The 17,055-nt window shown below is 58.7% G+C and overlaps 2 protein-coding genes across 2 annotated transcripts; both read left to right on the top strand.

Moving 5' to 3' along the window:
- Positions 1-1,207: 1,207 nt before the first annotated feature.
- On the top strand, positions 1,208-10,766 carry arhgap5 (Rho GTPase activating protein 5). The gene is made up of 7 exons (XM_052086509.1): positions 1,208-1,519; positions 4,150-7,999; positions 9,146-9,299; positions 9,394-9,471; positions 9,763-9,894; positions 10,123-10,228; positions 10,295-10,766. Exons 2-7 carry the CDS (start codon positions 4,274-4,276, stop codon positions 10,617-10,619), a joined length of 4,521 nt encoding a protein of 1,506 aa, XP_051942469.1. The 5' UTR covers positions 1,208-1,519; positions 4,150-4,273; the 3' UTR covers positions 10,620-10,766.
- A 2,811-nt stretch (positions 10,767-13,577) lies between these two features.
- snapc1b (small nuclear RNA activating complex, polypeptide 1b) lies at positions 13,578-16,752 on the top strand. Its single transcript, XM_052086528.1, has 10 exons — positions 13,578-13,891; positions 14,317-14,473; positions 14,555-14,695; positions 15,179-15,283; positions 15,351-15,512; positions 15,601-15,654; positions 15,934-15,996; positions 16,083-16,218; positions 16,404-16,478; positions 16,548-16,752. Exons 1-10 carry the CDS (start codon positions 13,752-13,754, stop codon positions 16,574-16,576), a joined length of 1,062 nt encoding a protein of 353 aa, XP_051942488.1. The 5' UTR covers positions 13,578-13,751; the 3' UTR covers positions 16,577-16,752.
- The last annotated feature ends 303 nt before the right edge of the window (positions 16,753-17,055 follow it).

Raw genomic sequence — 17,055 nt, 5'->3', positions numbered from 1 at the left:
TCATAACTTTGCTGCTGTGAATTGGGAATTTCTCCATCGCGAGACTAATAAAGGTTTTCTTATCTTAATTAGTTGTTAATAATGAAATCATAATTCATTTGTGGATTTAATTATAAAGTAAATAATCACAAACCAAAGAAAGACAAAGGATGTTTTTCCATCGCGCTTTGTTTTTGTTTTTCAAATTCTCGTTCCTTTCATCACGATTGGCAGGCGCGGGAGTGCGCAAACAAGTGTCTCCTTCTTCGATTCCCCGGTGAGCAAAATTCCCCCCTTTGAAATCCAGTCCCATTTGACATCATTAACACATTTCCAGCAGGGAGGGGGGGGGGGCAAACATAATTCCATGACAGGAAGTGAGCGAGGGCCGCTGGTTTGTGCTTGCATCATTTCGCTGCACGGGGAGCTTCATCAAACAATCTTGCCAATGGCGAAGGTTCTTGACATCAAGCGCAGCACGCCCACCGCCAAGCTGGTCATGGGGGGGGGGGGGGGTAATCGAAGTGCCACTCAAAGTGCAGCCCGCCTGCAAGTTGGCCTTCCCTGGTCTAGCAACTCCCACAGTGTGTCAACTCGCTTCAAATATGAAACTTGGCCTCTACATTGGTCCATTTCCCCCGACATGTTCAAACCGCCTCAAAGTGGAGATTTGATGCCAGTCTGGAACTTACATGAGGCTCCTGTTTCATAGGGTTTAGAAAATAACAAACATGGAGGACGACAAGCAACATAAATGACAGTTTCATCTATTTTAACATGACCATTTTTATTTATTTTTTTGCACTGCAGCCATTGGAAATGTGATTCGAGATAAAAATGGGTGATGATTGTCGAGTGCGTGTTTCCAAGTTTTTGAAGAGCCCCTCAGCGAGCCGTAAGACTGAGTCGCAGAGAAACGGTGATAAGGAAAGGAGGAAATGAGAAAAGGAGCGTGAGAGAACAGAGGGAGAATGTGAGAAAGAATCAAAGGCAGGGGGGGAAGGGGAGAGAGAAAAAAAGAATGATAGACAGAAAGTAAGAGGAGAGGGGATGAGAAAGTGAGAGGAGGGAGAGGGGCGAGAGAGAAAGACTGATTCAGAAGATAGAAGGAAAGAGTCAGGGAATGAGAAACATTGAAAGAGAAACGAGAGAAAGGAAAAGGGGAGGGGACGTGAAGGACAGAGAGGGAGGGAGGGGGAGGGAGAGAAAGAGAGAGAGAGAGAGAGAGAGAGAGAGAGAGAGAGAGTCGCCATTACTGCTGCGTCGAGGGAGCCCCGTTGACGTCTCGCACGTCCCCCGTGTTATCTTTCGAGGCCAGTCGCAGCAACAGCAAGAGCCGGGCCGGTCGAGCGAGAAAGCGAGCGAGAGCTGCCCCCGACACACGTCATTGCCCCCGGGTGGGCAGCGCCGGACGTGGATCGAGTGGCCCGTGGACGCGTTTCCTCGCGGAGTTTTGCCACTCTCGTCTTTTGTGCTTTTCAAGGCGGAGACGCTCCCGACGAGGAGGACGCTGGAGCGACCATGTTGTTCTTCCTGCTAGGTGGGTACGGAACCGCGGGAACGTCTCCGGGCTGGAATTATGCTCAGAAAGCTCCGAGCTCCCCGACGAACCTCCCGAAAATGACCGAGAGGAGGCTTCGCGAGGAGCGGCTCGACGTCGTCCGCGCGTCGCCGCCGAGGTGGTCGTGGTCGTCGCGGCGGCGGCGGCGGCGGTCGCGTCGGGCTCGCCGAAATGCGACGAAACGAGCCCCGACGAGCTGGCCGTCGCTGCCTGGGCTTCGGCTAAGCTAACGAGGCTAGCAGCTCGCGCCTCGCTAACGTTAGCCGGTCGCCAACGCTTGGGAAGGAGCCCGCCTGCCCCTGGTTTGTTTTCCCAACTTGGCGAGGGAAAGGGTTTGGGTGGCGTTTTCTGCTTCTTCCTGCCTTTGGCAACCAAGCGAAGCGGGACGTGGAAGCTCGTCCGCGGGGCTTTGACGCATTATCGGCTGCTCGAGTTTAGCAACTCCCCACATTGGCACACCTCGACCAGCATTCCAAAATATCGTGGCAGTCGCTCGGCAAACTTTGTTCTGCACGTCGGCGACCTCGCACAGAGTCCCCCCCGTCCACCGTTGGCTTTGTGGGCTATTCGCAGCCACTGCCCTTCGTTAGGTGGACGGACGCCGCAACTGGAACCGCAAGGAATGCTGCATTCCAGGAAAGTGGACCTTTGGTCACTTCCACTTTGAACCGGGAGATCCAAGCCGCAAAGGCAGGGCCACAAAGAGGACTTGCTGGTTGCAGCGCGGGGCCACACGTGTATTAAGATTCGTCTTAATACCGACTGCCCCCTCCGGCACTGCCGGTTTGCCCGTGGCCGCATGAAAGTGTCCCTTCCGAGGGCAGCTTGCGGAATTTTATCGGAATGAGTGAATTCCGATATGGAGAACCCGGATACAAAGCCAACGTGTGCCTTGGCGAGCTCGATTCGGTCCACGTCAGGCGCTCAAATGCCGTCGAAGCGTCCAAGTCACCGACATCGGGTTCATCTTATGAGACACGATATCGTCGGCCGTTTGGCGTCCTCGGTCGGGACGGGGCACAAAAGCGGCCCGATAGTCCCCCGTGTACAGCGTGTATCCGGCCTCGGTCAACAGTTGGAAGTTGCGAGCCGCGGGCGGGGGCCCGGTGGGGACGTCAAGTGTCGCGTACGACGTTGGAGGCGTCGCATCCTCTTGACAGCACAGTCTTGCAAATTTGGTTTTGACCGCCGTGCAGATCCGGATTTTAGAGAGTAGTCCGGATGGCGGGCGGGTGAGGCCGCCGACACGTCTTTGGGCCCGATGCGGCCAAGAAGTTTGGATGACGTCCGCGAACGAAGCGCATCCCCAGAGTCGGGAATGCGCCGCCGGTCGCCACGCTACAGGAATGTCGCGGCCTCATACCGGACCAGAAACCATAGGCGCCGTCATTTTCTCGTCGTCGGCATTTTTGTTCGCTCCGAGGAGCCGCTCGGCGGGGAAATGAATGAGCGACGTGTTGGCGCATGCGGCTGGCTGGCTGGAGCCAAAGTCAACGACACGCCCGTGGAAAGAACGAAACAAATACCTGCCGCCATGAACGGCGTCGTCGGCGAGGCGAAAGCCCGGGAGTTTGTTTTTGCAAACCCGCCGGACCGTTTGCCGGCGACACGGTTCAAATGCAAATGCCAGGCACCTTTGCTGCACCTTGTTGTGTATCTTCAGCCCAAAAAACGGGTGCGGCTTTGGTTCTTCAGTTCTTTGATATTATTCATTCTTCATATTTGAAATGGACATGATCAAATATTGCGATGATGTCTATATCGCGTAGTGAAGCCCACCCTAAGATTGAGAAGACGGGAACTTGTTGGCCCTCTGCCCTTTCAAGAGCTTCGCCGGAAATGGGGGCGCTTTGGAAGGTGCCCATGGTCCCCCTTTGGAAAGCTCTCATTTCCTGCGCCTGCGAGTGGCGATTTTGCACACACGGGCGCCTCTCGCCCGCCGCACCCCGACGGATGCAAAGGGCCTCATTTTGGGGAGTGTGACCATTTGTTGCCAGAACGTGCGCTTGATGCGCTTTACGTTGCGGCAAGCGGAGCCGTCCGCCTGTTTCTGCCTTTGATGCTGGCAGCCGAGCAAAATGGTTTCTAGGTCGGCGATTGTCCAAGGGCCGCATTTGCCTGCCATTTTTATCTGCCTCCAAAGCGCTTCTTTTTCGACGCGGCGGCGGGGGAATTTGACCCGGTGCGAGTCACTCTCTTTGCCTTGATGCAATTCTCTTCTTTCCCCTCCCCCCTCCTTACAAGGACATTTGCTGAAAGGGTTAAATGCAATTTCGGATATGTAAAAATCAATATTTGAAAAGAGGGCTTTTTTTTTAATGGATTTACACAGACAAGGTGTTCAAACGGACAAACGTGATTGTTTTGAGCAAAAGCAAATCATCAGGAACGTCCGATTTTGTGGCTTCAACATGCTCCAAAAAAGCTGGGACGGATGCCCCCCCCCAAAAAAAAATGGGTGTTTGATGAGCTCATCAAACAGCCGTTTGGAACATCCCACCGGGGACAGGAAGGGGCCACGATTGGCTGGAAAAGGCGCCGGTCTTGCCGGCTAGCGGCGCAAGCGGCTAATTGTTTGCGAGCGTAACGGTGCGCGCTTTGTCTTGCAGGCAGGTGATAGGAGGGGGAATCGTCGGCCGCCTCCCGCGAGATCGGACAGGAAGGAGGGAGCGGGCGCCGGCAATGATCTCCCGGCAGCGAGCGAGTGGGCGATGAGCGCCGGGATCTAAGACCATGGCCAAGAACAAGGACGCGCGGCCGCCGACGTTCGCCGTCAGCGTGGTGGGCCTCTCCGGGACGGAGAAAGACAAGGGCAACTGCGGCGTGGGCAAGTCGTGCCTTTGCAACCGCTACGTGCGACCGCACGCCGACGACTACTACTCGGAGCACACGTCGGTGCTGAGCACCATCGACTTTGGGGGCCGCGTGGTCAACAACGACCACTTCCTGTACTGGGGCGAAGTCCCCCACCGAGGGGACGAGGGAGCCGACTGCAAAGTGCAAGTGGTGGAGCAGACGGAGTTCATCGACGACCAGACCTTCCAGGCGCACCGCAGCACCAACATGCAGCAGTACGCCAAGCGGGCGGCCAGCGCCAAGCTGCAGTCGGCCGAGAAGCTCATGTACATCTGCACCGACCAGCTGGGCCTGGAGCAGGACTTTGAGCAGAAGCAGATGCCCGACGGCAAGCTGAACGTGGACGCCTTCGTGCTGTGCGTGGACGTCGGCAAGGGCTGCAACCGCAAGTTTGACGACCAGATGAAGTTCGTCAACGGGCTCTACTCGCAAATCGCCAAGTCCAAGAAGCCCGTGGTGGTCGCCGCCACCAAGTGCGACGACCCGGTGGAGCAGCACCTGAGGGACCTGCACGCCTTCGTGGCCGGCAAGAAGAACCTGGTCCTGGCCGAGACCTCGGCGCGCGCCAACGTCAACGTGGAGCTCTGCTTCAACGCCCTCCTGCAGCAGCTGGACAAAAGCCGGGCCAAGCCCAAGATGCTCCCCTACGCCGAGGCCTGCAAAGTCCAGAGGCAGCTGGTGGCCTCGGCGACGGAGCGCTTCGAGAAGCTCACGGCGCAGCTGGTGAGAGACCACCGCGCCACCTGCAAAGGGGCGCTGGCCGGCATGAGGGGCAACCCCGACTACGAGGACTTTGTGGCCCTGGAGGGCTCCAGGAAGGCCCGCGGCATGCTGACCAAGCACATGGCGCAGCTCAAGCAGGAGCACGTGGCCAGGAGGCGGGAGGAGTACCTGGCCACCCTGCCCAAGACCCTCAACAACCTCCTGAGCCGCTTGGACGAGGTGGAGCACCTGACCTGGGCCGAGGCGCAGAGCCTGATCCGCCGGCGCCCCGATTTCCACTGCTGGTTCGTGGTGCTGGAGCGGACGCCCTGGGACGCCTCGGAGCACGCCGACGGCAGCGACCGCCGCATCCCCTTTGACCTGCTGGCCACGGCCGACGGCGAGCGCGTTTTCCGCGACCACGTGCGGCACCTGCAGTCGGAGAAGCGGCGGCTGGACGCCAAGGAGCGCTTCAAGAAAACGCTGGAGCGCCTTCACTTCATCGGCGCCGGGCAGCCTTGGGAGGAGGTGGCCTGCCTGCTGCCCGAGGACGAGGCCCACGGCGTCCCGGGCGAGGCGGACCGGCGGGACGTGTACGCGCGGCACCAGCGGGAGATGGTGGAGCGGGCCAAGGAGGACTTCCAGGAAATGCTCTTCGAGCACGCCGAGCTCTTCTACGACTTGGACCTGAACGCCACGCCCAGCTGCGACAAGATGAGCGAAATCCACGGCGTGCTGAGCGAGGAGCCCCGCTACCGGGCGCTGCAGAGACTGGCGCCGGACCGCGAGTCCCTCCTCCTCAAGCACATCGGCTTCGTCTACCATCCCACCAAGGAGACCTGCCTGAGCGGCCAGGACTGCGTGGACCTGAAGGTGGAGCAGGTCCTGGCCGACCGGCTGCTCCGGCGGGAGCCCGAGCTCCGGCGCTACGGCGGCGCCGACGTGGACAAGGTCAACCTCTGCCTCCTGGGGAGGGAGGGCCTCCCGCAGGAACTGGCCAACGAGATCCGGGCGCAGTCCACCGACGACGAGTACGCCCTGGACGGCAGCATCTACGAGCTGGAGCTTCTGGCCGTGGACGTCAACTCCACGCTGCTCTTCAGCCACACCTGGCTGGCCACCTTCAAGCCGCACGGCTGCTTCTGCGTCTTCGACTCCAGCGAGTCGCTCAACTGCGTGGGCGACTGCGTGGGCAGGATCCGGGCCGAGATGGCCCAGGGCCGGGGGGAGACGTTTGCCCCCCCCCTCCCCTTCGTCCTCATCCTGGCCAACCAGAGGGACGGCGTGTGCAAGAACGTGCCCATCCTGCGGCACCAGGGCCAGCGGCTGGCCAACAAGCTGCAGTGCACCTACGTGGACGCGCCCTCGGCCGCCTTTGCGCGCAAGTTCAGCGAGGCGCAGGTCAAGCAGGGCCTGCGGGCCGTCCTGGACGGGCCGCGGCAGAATTCGGACGCTCCCGCCGCGCCGCCGCCGCCGCCCTTCGTCAGGGACGCCTCGTCGGAGGCCGACCTGCGCGTGGTCATGTGCGCCGTGTGCTGGGACCCCTTCGGCGCCGAGCTCATCCTCTCGCCCTTCCTGGAGTCGCGCCGCTGCGGCGCCGACGGGCCGGGCCGGCCCAACGCGCTGCTCCTGGACAAGATGGTGGGAGCCGGCCGCCGGCGGATCCGGGTCAGCGTCCTCTCCTACCACTCGGCCATCGGCGTGCGCAGGGACGAGCTGGTGCACGGCTACATCCTGGTCTACTCGGCCAAGCGCAAGGCCTCCCTGGCCACGCTTCGCGCCTTCCTGGCCGAGGTGCGGGACGTGATCCCCGTGCAGATGGTGGCCGTCACCGACAGCCAGGCCGACTTCTTTGAAGACGACGGCGTCAAGGAGCTGATGACGGAAGGCGAGCGCATCGCCACCGAGATCGCCGCCAAATTCACGGCGCTCTACTCGCTGTCGCAGTACCACCGGCAGACGGAGGTCTTCACGCCCTTCTTCAACGAAGCGCTGGAGAAGAAGGCCGACGTGGAGAGCGCCTTCTGGTCGGACGGCGCGTCCAGGGAGCGGGCGGGGGCCGGCCCGGAGCTTTCGCGCAGCTCCCCGCTCGCCCGCTCTCCGGCCTACGACGCCTACTACCCGGAGTCGGACGACGACAACGAAGCGCCGCCGCCGTACAGCCCCATCGGCGACGACGTTCGGCTCCTTCCCGCGCCCAGCGAGCGCGCCAAGTACCGCGTGGACCCCGAGGGCAACGAGTACCCGCTCCACGGCGGCGCGCCCGCCGCCGACCACGAGCGCAACCACAAAGTGCCGCCGCCCGTTCGGCCCAAGCCGGCGCTCCCCAGGCCCGGCGTGAAAAAGCTGGACCCCAACCTGCTGAAAACCATCGAGGCCGGAATGCGGGGCAACCGGCGGCCGGTGCCGCCGCGCGGGCACGCCGACGACGCCGAGGCTTCGGACGGCTACGCCGACCCCGCCGACGCCTTGCTCAGGAGCGGGGCCTTCCGGCCCGACGACGTTTACGCCGAGCCGGACGACGCGCGCGACCGCCCGCTCAAGTTCCGCGACTCGTCGGGCCCGGGCGGGGGAGCGGAGGACGAGAACGGATACGAGCGCAAGGCCCGGACCGCGCCCAGGCCCACCAAGTACAAGCACCGCTCCAAAATCCTCTTCAGCAAGACCAAGGCCTACCAAAGGCGCTTCCACTCGGACAGCGACGGCGAGGAGAGCGGCCCCGCCCTGCAGAAGAAGAAGAAGGGGCGGGCCCATCGGGGCGGCGAGGAGGACCCCCTGCTGTCCCCCGCCGACCCTTGGAAGGGCGGCATCGACAACCCCGCCGTCACCTCCGACCCCGAGCAGGAAGACAAGAAGATGAAGAAGAAGAAGACGCCCAAGACGCCCAAGGAACCCAAGAAGGTGAGTCCCCGGCGTACCGTCGCTCGCCTTTTCCGGCTGCTGATCTCGGGATCGGCGAATAGGACAAAGGTCGGCGAGATGAGGCGCGCCGTGAATGAGCAGCATTGCGGGGAAACCCGCTCTGCTCGCGTCAAGCGAGACCGCTTTAGCGCCGCGTCGGCCGTTGCCGCGGTCGCTTCCGCCGCTCTCCGAATCGCAATGCTAGCGCAGTCGTGGCGCGCTAACGGACGCTTGGCGTCCGCAGTTGCAATTTCCAACGGACACTTGGACACAAAAGCTGGGGCAAGGCGTGTCGCCGGGTAACTGTCAATTAAAATATATATATATATATATATATTTATTTTTTTGAATATCCAAAATTGGGGGGGGAAAAAATCATCAAGAGACGATTGAAATAATTGCTATTTGCAGCCCGAGTTTGGAACCGGCGTGAAGCGGCTTCCAATAAGTCGGATTTTCATCTCAACTCCAATGCGGAATTTATGCGTGTAATGATCATTGGACTCGTCGGTCAAATCATTGATTGAAGAATCGCTCCGAAAAATGTCGGGGTGCCCGCCATCAAAGATGTCTTGCGTTGTGGGCGTTAGCAAAGAGTTGGCGGGGGGGGATCCGCTCCCGGTTTGCTTTGCTCTTTCTCTCCGCTGCCATCGTCGTCGTCCTCCTCCAACGTTTTGAGCATTCCTCGGTGTCTTCAATCTTTTCTTGCTTTCCTTTGATGCGCCTCTTCCCAAACGTTTCCTCCCCCGTGCCGCCCTTCTTCTTTTTTTTTTCTTGGTCCCACATTCCAAGTGGGCTTGACGTCATTGCCTTCGCTCCTTCGCCTTCCTCCTTTGCTCCCGTCGGTCACGATAAGTCTTGGCAGCCGAGTGAAGTCTGTGCTCATCAGGCGAAGCCGCATCGAAGCCACAAGCCAATGAATGAGCCAAAACAACACAGGACTTGATTGAGGCGGGGGGGGGGGGTCTTAGTCAGCGGACCCGAACCCAATACATTGAAAGGCTCCAGGCACTTGTTGCAAGGAAGGCCACCCAAACGTGACGGCGTCGTCACTTGTGGTTCATTTCATCAGATTGGCAGTGCCACCGAGCGCCACCGAGAGGCGCCGTCACTCACAGCAGCTTTTTCCTTGTCGTTGGCGTGCAGGCCAAATCGTCGAAGGCGCCCAAGCCGCTGTACCCGCCCACGCGGCGAACGTGGGAGAGCAACTACTTTGGCGTGCCGCTGCACAACTTGGTCTGCCCCGAGCGGCCCATCCCGCTCTTCATCGAGAAGTGCGTCGACTACATCGAGCGCACAGGTGAGCCCCCCCCGCCACCGGACCTTTTTCCCTTTTTGCCACTGAGATGTGCGTGGCTCGCGCTTCACGTTTGCCGCCGCGCGTGTGTCGGCAGGTTTGACCACGGAAGGCCTGTACCGCGTCAGTGGCAACAAGACGGACCAGGACAACATCCAGAAGCAGTTTGACCAAGGTGACACGCGCATGCGCCTTTGGAGGGGGGGGGCTCGCGCCTGTCCCGCCGTGCGCGCGCTCTGCTTCCCTTTTGTCTTCTCGTTTGCCTCCTTTCACTCCCCGGAAAAGTCGTCTTCCCTTGACACTCTTCCACCCGCTCCCTTTCCCGGCATCCGCCCCCCCCCCACCCCCGCTCTGGACCTATCCAAACCTCCGGTGGCGCGCAAGCGTCTGCTCTCGGAGTCCGTCCTCGTACGCGTGTGGCCCGCCAAGCGTCCTTTGCGTTGACGCGGCGCCTTTGCGTGCGCAGACCCCAGCGTGGACCTGCTGGCGCTGGACGTGGCCATCAACGCGGCGGCCGGCGCTCTCAAGGCTTTCTTTGCCGACCTGCCCGACCCGCTCATCCCCTACGCGCTCCATCCCGAACTCGTCCAGGCCGCAAGTAAGAACGCAGCCAAACTTTTACCCGACATCTCCCAAGTTTGACTTGTTGGGTTTTTTTTTTTTTTATCGTCAAATGTTTTTTGAATTTGAAGTGTTTGAACAGTTTTGTCAGGGAGTTTTGGCGTGGTTGGCGAAACTCGTTAATTTTTTTGTTTGGTGGGGGCGGGGGGGGGGGGGGGGTCAACGAGTGCTAATGCTAACGTGACTTTGGCGTGTTTGGCCGCAGGACTGGCGGACTACGCCGAGCGTCTGCACGTGCTGAAGGAAATCGTCAACAAGTTTCCCTCCGTCAACTATCACGTCTTCAAGTACATCATCACGCACCTCAACAGGTAAGGCGCAAAACGCACGCGCGGGCGGGACGAGCGCCCCGACGGCTGACGGCGGCTCGTTGGCAGGGTGAGCCAGCACAGCAAGAGCACGCTGATGACGGCCGACAACTTGTCCATCTGCTTCTGGCCCACCCTGATGCGGCCCGACTTTGAGAACAAAGACACGCTGTCCAGCACCAAGCTCAACCAGGCCGTGGTGGAGACCTTCATCGTGCAGAGCGACTTCTTCTTCCACGGCGGCGACGCCGTCCGCCACGACGGCGCCGGCGCCGGCGGGCCCCCGCCGCACCCCTGCCGCGACATGGTGGAGGCCCTGCTGCCCCTGCAGCTGCCGCCCCCCCTGCAGCCGCAACAGATCCAGCGCGCGCTGCCGCCCGAGCCTCTGGTTTGAGCCGCGCCCTCCTCCGCCCCCACAAAGGCCGCCCGAAAAGTCGGCCGCGTTTCCTTTTTTGCTGCATATTGAACAACAGGCTGCGGGAGTGATGCCCAAAAATGGCCACAAAGTCCTACTTTTGCAAAAATCGGGCTCCTCGACTCGCTCCGCGTCACAAAAGGGCACTCGGTTAGTTTTGCGACCCAAAAATGTGAATTTGTTCCCCCCCCCAAAAATTATGCAATCATCACCGCACAACTTTTGACATCCTGGAATTTTTTTTTTGATTGAAATAGCGTAGCGGGCCCCGGCCGGGTGTTTTCAAGGAGGCCTGGCCTCCATTCGGAACGAGTGCGTTTCATATTCTCAGACGTTGGGAAAATAAAAAAGTACATTTCAAATCAAAGATCAAGAATAACTCGAGCGTATACAAAGTACATGGAGCAATGAACATGTACAACAAAGAGTCAAGCAAGTCGGTAAGAAAGACGATCGTAAGCACCCAGCGATCGGCCAAACCAAGAACAAATCCGAGTGGTGCCGAGTCGAATGCCAAAGATTACGAGCGCGTTTTGAGGCGGCTTGCCCGATGAATGTTCAGTGAAGAGCCAAACGTAGCGCCATCAAAGAAGCCGTCCTTGACCATGTGAGGAGGTCGGCAAACGTCAAATGCACTCTGGCAGGGAGCGCGCTTGAACAAAATCACAAATTCAGATGCAGTTCTTGGGTTTTGCGGTTTTTAGGGATGGGGGGCCTTTAACGCTTTCACGGATGATTGCAAAAATGGCAGCTTGACCATTGAGAGGCTGCGATGCTGACATTTGGACATCTCAAACAAAGTCGATGCCGGTTCACATGATCGTCCGTTCGCCGTTGCACCCCGACACCAATGAAATGTTTCACGGCAAATCATTCCTGTGGCCTGCTTTTCAATTCCCTTTTTTCCGCAGCTAAAATTTGAAAATTACTTTTTTTTTTTTTTTAACCAAGAAAATGAGTTCCCTTTTTGGGGGGTGGGTTGGACTGCTGATGGAAAATGTTGCCAAGGCGCTTCATTGAGGAGAACGATGCCAAACGCCTCTTTTTTGGACTCGGGTCAAGGGTCAACTATGTGACTTGTCATCCGGCGACGTCCGCCCACTTCGATGGTTGGGGGAAAAGAAAAAGGAAAAAAAAAAAGCCAGCCCGTCTTCCTCAAGGTCGTCACATTTCTGCACAGAAGCCTCATCTGCCTCATCGTCACTCGGAGCGGCCGGGCGGCTTTTCCACGGCTTTTCTCTCTTGCCGTCTTCATTTCGAGCGCGCGTGCCCGTCTGCGGATTTGCGAGGGGAAACGCGACATCCCGCCCGGGAAAAGGGACAAACGGACAAACCGCACCCGCACACGACGTCTGCATGTCTCCTCGTGAACGACGACGACAACAAAAAACAAAAAAAACAAAAGGAGCGTTCGATAGCGTTCTCGCCGGGAATTCAGTTCTTGGGGAAGTTCTTGTTTCTTTTTCCCCTGCTGAAGTAGCTTTTGGTTTCTTTTCCAAATAGAGCAAATGCGTGTTTATCAGAGAATCGCTGGCGAGGTCGGTGCAGCTGCGGAAGGCGAGTCGGGGGGCCCAGCGGAAACTCAATCGGAGGGACTCAATTCTACCTGAATCGGAAGCGGGCCTGCGCGGCGATCCGTTCCCAATATATCCGCCGACCGTATCGAAATGTGAAAGCGCGTGCATCTCCTCAATTGCGGAGAGAATTTGGGTTTCGGGGCGGGGGGGTGCCGCGCGCCGGCCGTCGGCAACGAGCACTTTGTGGACGCCGATGTTGGGAGTTTGGGCGCAAGCCAAACCCGAACTCAAATGTGGACGGGCGCCTGCTTGCGGTCCGCCCCGAGCGCATGCGTGCGTGTGAGCGAGCCGAGACTCGGAGTGAAGTCGGCGCTTGCGTCAAAGCGCGGAATGTTTGCGAGCGGGTGACGAACGAGCGAACGTCGGCGGTCCGGACGCGCGTCCGCGCCACCTCGGTGACGTCTTGGCGTCGTGCGAGCAAGCTGCTGGCACCTGGAACCAAACCAACGCACTCTTGAATGGACGGAGTGGACAACTGGAAGCAAAGGGAACATGTAGCAATGTGCGCAGGAATAAAGCTCGCTGCTTCACCAAGCAAACTTTGTTGGGCGTCGATGAGCGCGGCCCTTTTCTTCCAAAGGCATTCGAGGGACAAAACCTTGGCGACTGGATTGTGGCCGTGAGCTTCTGGGACGTCGGCCAATCAACTTTTAGCGGCCGCTCAACCGGGAAACAAACAAAACAAAAAAGGCTCGTCTACTTGCCAGTCGGGTCGCCTCGCGCCACCCGCTTTCTATTTTCAGCCGGCAGACAAAATGCTGGAAACTCCCAAAAGGTTTATCCTCTTTCCAAATAAACTTGTTTTCAGAACACGACCACTGTTGTTTGTTGCCCTCCCCAAGTTGTTCTTCTGCAACATGAAGCGATTTCCGCGACGACGTTCCGAATCCGCCGGTGGCTTGAAATACTGTACCATGACTCCGCTCTGGAGTTTTCCAACTGAGTGCAAATTTGATATCGGAGTGCTGCGCGCTAGCAGAGATCACCTACAGCCGGTGCGCATATTCTTTATCACCCCCGCAGAGAGTGACCCTGCAACGAAGAACGAACGGCAACAAAGAGGAGTTGAAGTTTGCTCTGCGGTTCTGAATAAATCTGCCGTTAGGCACAATGAGTCGGATTTTGACCCAGTCACAAACTGGTGGGAAACAACGTCACGTCTGGTTGAGATGGATGAATTTTCAACATAAAGTCGTACTTGACTTGAGATTTCTCCGTCGTCCTTCAAGGAACGAATCCGACGCGGCTCAAATGGTGTCACGTGATTGATTGTTCTTTGCGCGGAAGCATTGACGTCGGGGCAAACGCGCTCGCAGACTGTTGACGCATCGAGGAAAGCTGTGTTTTCCGAGCGCCGCGAACGACTCCGCGCAGCCTGCCGGTGACGTCATAGAAAAGGGACGCCCTGGCGTGTGTCGTTGAGTCAACGTCGCAGAGCGCCGCAAAGAAACAAGCGATCTTAAAGAGGGATCCAGAAAAGAATCCACCCTCGAGGACATAGTTACATAGTCGGGTGACTTTTTTTAGTTGCAATATGAAGACGAAATCGTCGTGGAACCAACACGTTCGCTCGGATTGCGAAGAGCTGCTCGCTCGCTTCCAACAAACGGACTCGGTTCGCTTTGAAGTTTTCTCCCAAATCTGGAGGGAAATGAAGTTTGGACAGATCTGTTTGTAAGTTCACTCTTAAAAGCACGCGGACGGGTCATCTCGCGTCCAAACGTCGTCCGGGCGTTAAGCAACGTTTGTTCACTGATAGCGATGCGGTATTGCTACTCGCTCATCTCCAATCAAGTTCACGGACAAATGTTTTGAGAACCGCTTAATCGTTTCAAAACCGCATTTTGTCCAACTCGTCCGATTTCGACGTCTCGCCGGCAAATCTACCCCGATTCGTCCTCTGATTATCATCGTGGTTTTTTTTCTTCACTGGAAGACATTTGCAAGTGTTTGCTTTTACCTCGGAATACAATACTGGACAGATTTGGACGGATTTGACCCGAAACAGAATCAATATCTGGAGCGTCAATATTGAAACGGGGTCCTGTTTTGGGCTTTGATGTTGTTGAGGCCAATTGATTGATCGAGTGGCGTTTCAGCGGCACCGCAGGTCGCGAGAAGCGAGCCTTCAGCCGGGCGGCGTTGGACGCGGCCGCCGTCTACTTCCTTCCCCCGTTCAGCTTCCAGATCCGAGCGGGAGGACTTTACCTGCTCCACGGCCTCTACCACTGCCAGACGGCCTCGCCGCGCGTGCCGGTGAGCGTCGCCGGCCCGACCCGGCTCACACACACACGCTTGAGGTGGAAAACTTGGGGGTTTTATTTCTGACTGTTTCAGATCCGCATGGCGCTGAAGGACTGGGAGGACGTGCTGGCCTTTGAGAAGGACGCCGTGGGAGCACAGCATCTGGACGCCGTCTTCCTCCTGCGTCAGCTGCTCTTCCGCAAAGCCTTCCACTTCACCGCCATGCCATCATTGGTGAGCGCAACGCAAGAGAGCGCTTCCAAAGTCCGCAAACCCGAGGCACCGGGCCGGCCGTTTCAAGATGTGAAAACGAATGGGAGAACCTTCAGAAGGACTCTAAATTGAGCCAGGGTAGGAGTGAGGCGGTCGAGAGGCGGCGTTTGGGGCCAACTGGAGACGCTTGATGGAGGATCGGCGGACTCCAAAGTGGAGTGCGTTGCCGTCCGTCATCCGGCTCCGTCTTGCGTTGAATTCTCGCTGGGCCTTTTGGAGTCGAGTCCAATTGAATCGCTTTCTCTCAAAGGGCTTCACAAGCCCAGCGTTGACGACGTCCACTTATGAACGGGGAAAAGCGTTTCGGAGACGCCAGCAAAAGACATGGCGTTTTTTCTTTTTTTCTGTCCTCCCCTTGGCGAAAGCTAAGCGCCGAGTTGGAGCGGCCCGCCCGGCGGCTCTTCAAGCGTCTGACGCCTTTGCATTTGCTCTTTGCGCCGGCAGCTGACGTTCAAGAGGAGCAAGGAGGAGGCCCGTTCTCGGCTGTGCAAGCGCTTCGTGGCCAGGGCGCGCGGCCCCCAGGAGCTGGTGGGCCGAGACGCCGTGGAGGTGAGCGGCGCTCCCGCGGCGGCCCGCTTTTGGCGTGACGGCGTCCAAAGCTCTGCTCCGGTTTCAGGAGCTGTCCAACATCCACCACCTGTACGGCAAGCTCAAGTCTTCCGTCTACTCGGAAGCGCAGCGCGAGCGCCTGGGCGTGGCCCTGATCCGCCGCAACCTGCCGGCGCAGCTTCGAGGGCACCTGGCCAATTTCCACGGCTGGCAGAAGAGGAAGCGACAGGTTGTCCCGACCGACGCGCGTGGGCGGAGGACGGGACGTGTCCATCCTTTCCATTGCGCCCTAACTGGTTGCGGGGGGGTTTTGTCAGGAAGAGAGCGATGAGGACCAGGGCCACGGCGAGGGAACGTCTTCACGCGCAGAGGTGGGCCACCTGATGTTTGTTGACTTGCCGGCGCCGTCGCCGTCGGATACGAGCGACCCGACGGTGGAGCAAACCAAAGTCGGCGCCGCTCCCGGCTGAAACGTTTCGGCCACACGTACTTTAGCGAGTGCGGCGCCGTTGGCTTGAAGGAGAGCCGCGGCCGAGGCTTCCTTCGGGCAAGCGCCGTTGACCGGAAAGGTGGGGTCGCTCGGATCTCGGGGCGGCGCCGCGCCGCGCTCTCTCGCCATAATTTGACTTTTGTGTCGTCGATGTGTTCAGAGTTCCGCCAGAGCTCAGCTGCTGTCGTCCATCAAGTCCAAAGCGTACGGTCAAGCCGCCGAGGTATGTCGCGGCCTTCGTCGTCCCCTTTTGGCGTTTTTCAACTGGCTGCGTTTGAATAATGGCTCCCGTGGTGTTTGCGCGGGGAGACGCCCAAGTCTCGCCGCCATCGGCAGGTGGAAGTGAACGCCGGCGAGGAGTCGGGCCCCGCCCTCTCAAAAGCACGCGGCAAGTCCGGCAAAGCGTCGCTGAAAGCCAGGACCGCTGAGAATCTTTGCATCCTAGGTAAGCCCCGCCCCCTAGCAACCAACCAATCGATCACTCGCATCCGATGTAGAAAATGCAATCGTGCGGCGGCCGGCCAAAGAGCTTTTTTACAAAGTCCGCGAAGGGCCGACCTCGGGGTGCCAAAGCACGGCGCGTCCTGGAGGCTTTGTCTGACGCTCCGTCTGGCTGCTCCGTCCCATCAGGTGACATGAGCAAAGAAGCCGCCATGTCCACTCGCATCCACCATCTGACGGCGCTGGATCGCGGCGGGCGGCGAGGTATGGCCGCCGTCTCGCTCGCCCTGGCCTCGGCGTCCGTCCTCTGACGCACCTCGCTTGTCTTTTCAGCCCCGAAAGACGAGAGCGCGGGAGAGTGACTTTGCCGCCCGGCCCGTGTTTGAAGACACGCGGCCGCCGGTGACGAGCTTCCGGCCTGAAAATCGCCCTCCGTCGTCCGCTTTTCTCTCTGACGGAAGCATTTGAATGATTCCTTGAGCCGCAGCCGTTGTGTTTTGTCCTGTTTCTCGTACATTAAAAAGGCCGCTGGACAAAACCCAACAGGGCAAGAGCATGTGAAGGCCCCCATTAGGGCCTGATCCATTGTGGCAGCGAGCTCCTCGTTTCCTTTTCAGATGGCCTGATGATGCTCCAGGCGCTCCGTCCTCGCCTGTCCTCGTCGACTTTGGGCCGAAGGCAGACGACACTCCGACCGCGCACGCCGCAACCACTCCCGCCACACCGTCACAAAGTGGGAAGGAAGCCAAGCCCCACTTGTCACTTTTTTTTTTCAACTTGCATTGCGAACCATGTTAAACGTCACTTGTTGTGGAAAACACGGCGACAAACAGAGCGTTAT

The sequence above is a fragment of the Hippocampus zosterae genome, chromosome 14 (assembly GCF_025434085.1).
Source record: "Hippocampus zosterae strain Florida chromosome 14, ASM2543408v3, whole genome shotgun sequence".
NCBI lineage: Eukaryota > Metazoa > Chordata > Actinopteri > Syngnathiformes > Syngnathidae > Hippocampus > Hippocampus zosterae.
The sequence above is the reverse complement of the archived record's forward strand: the minus strand, read 5'-3'. Positions and strand labels throughout refer to the sequence as shown.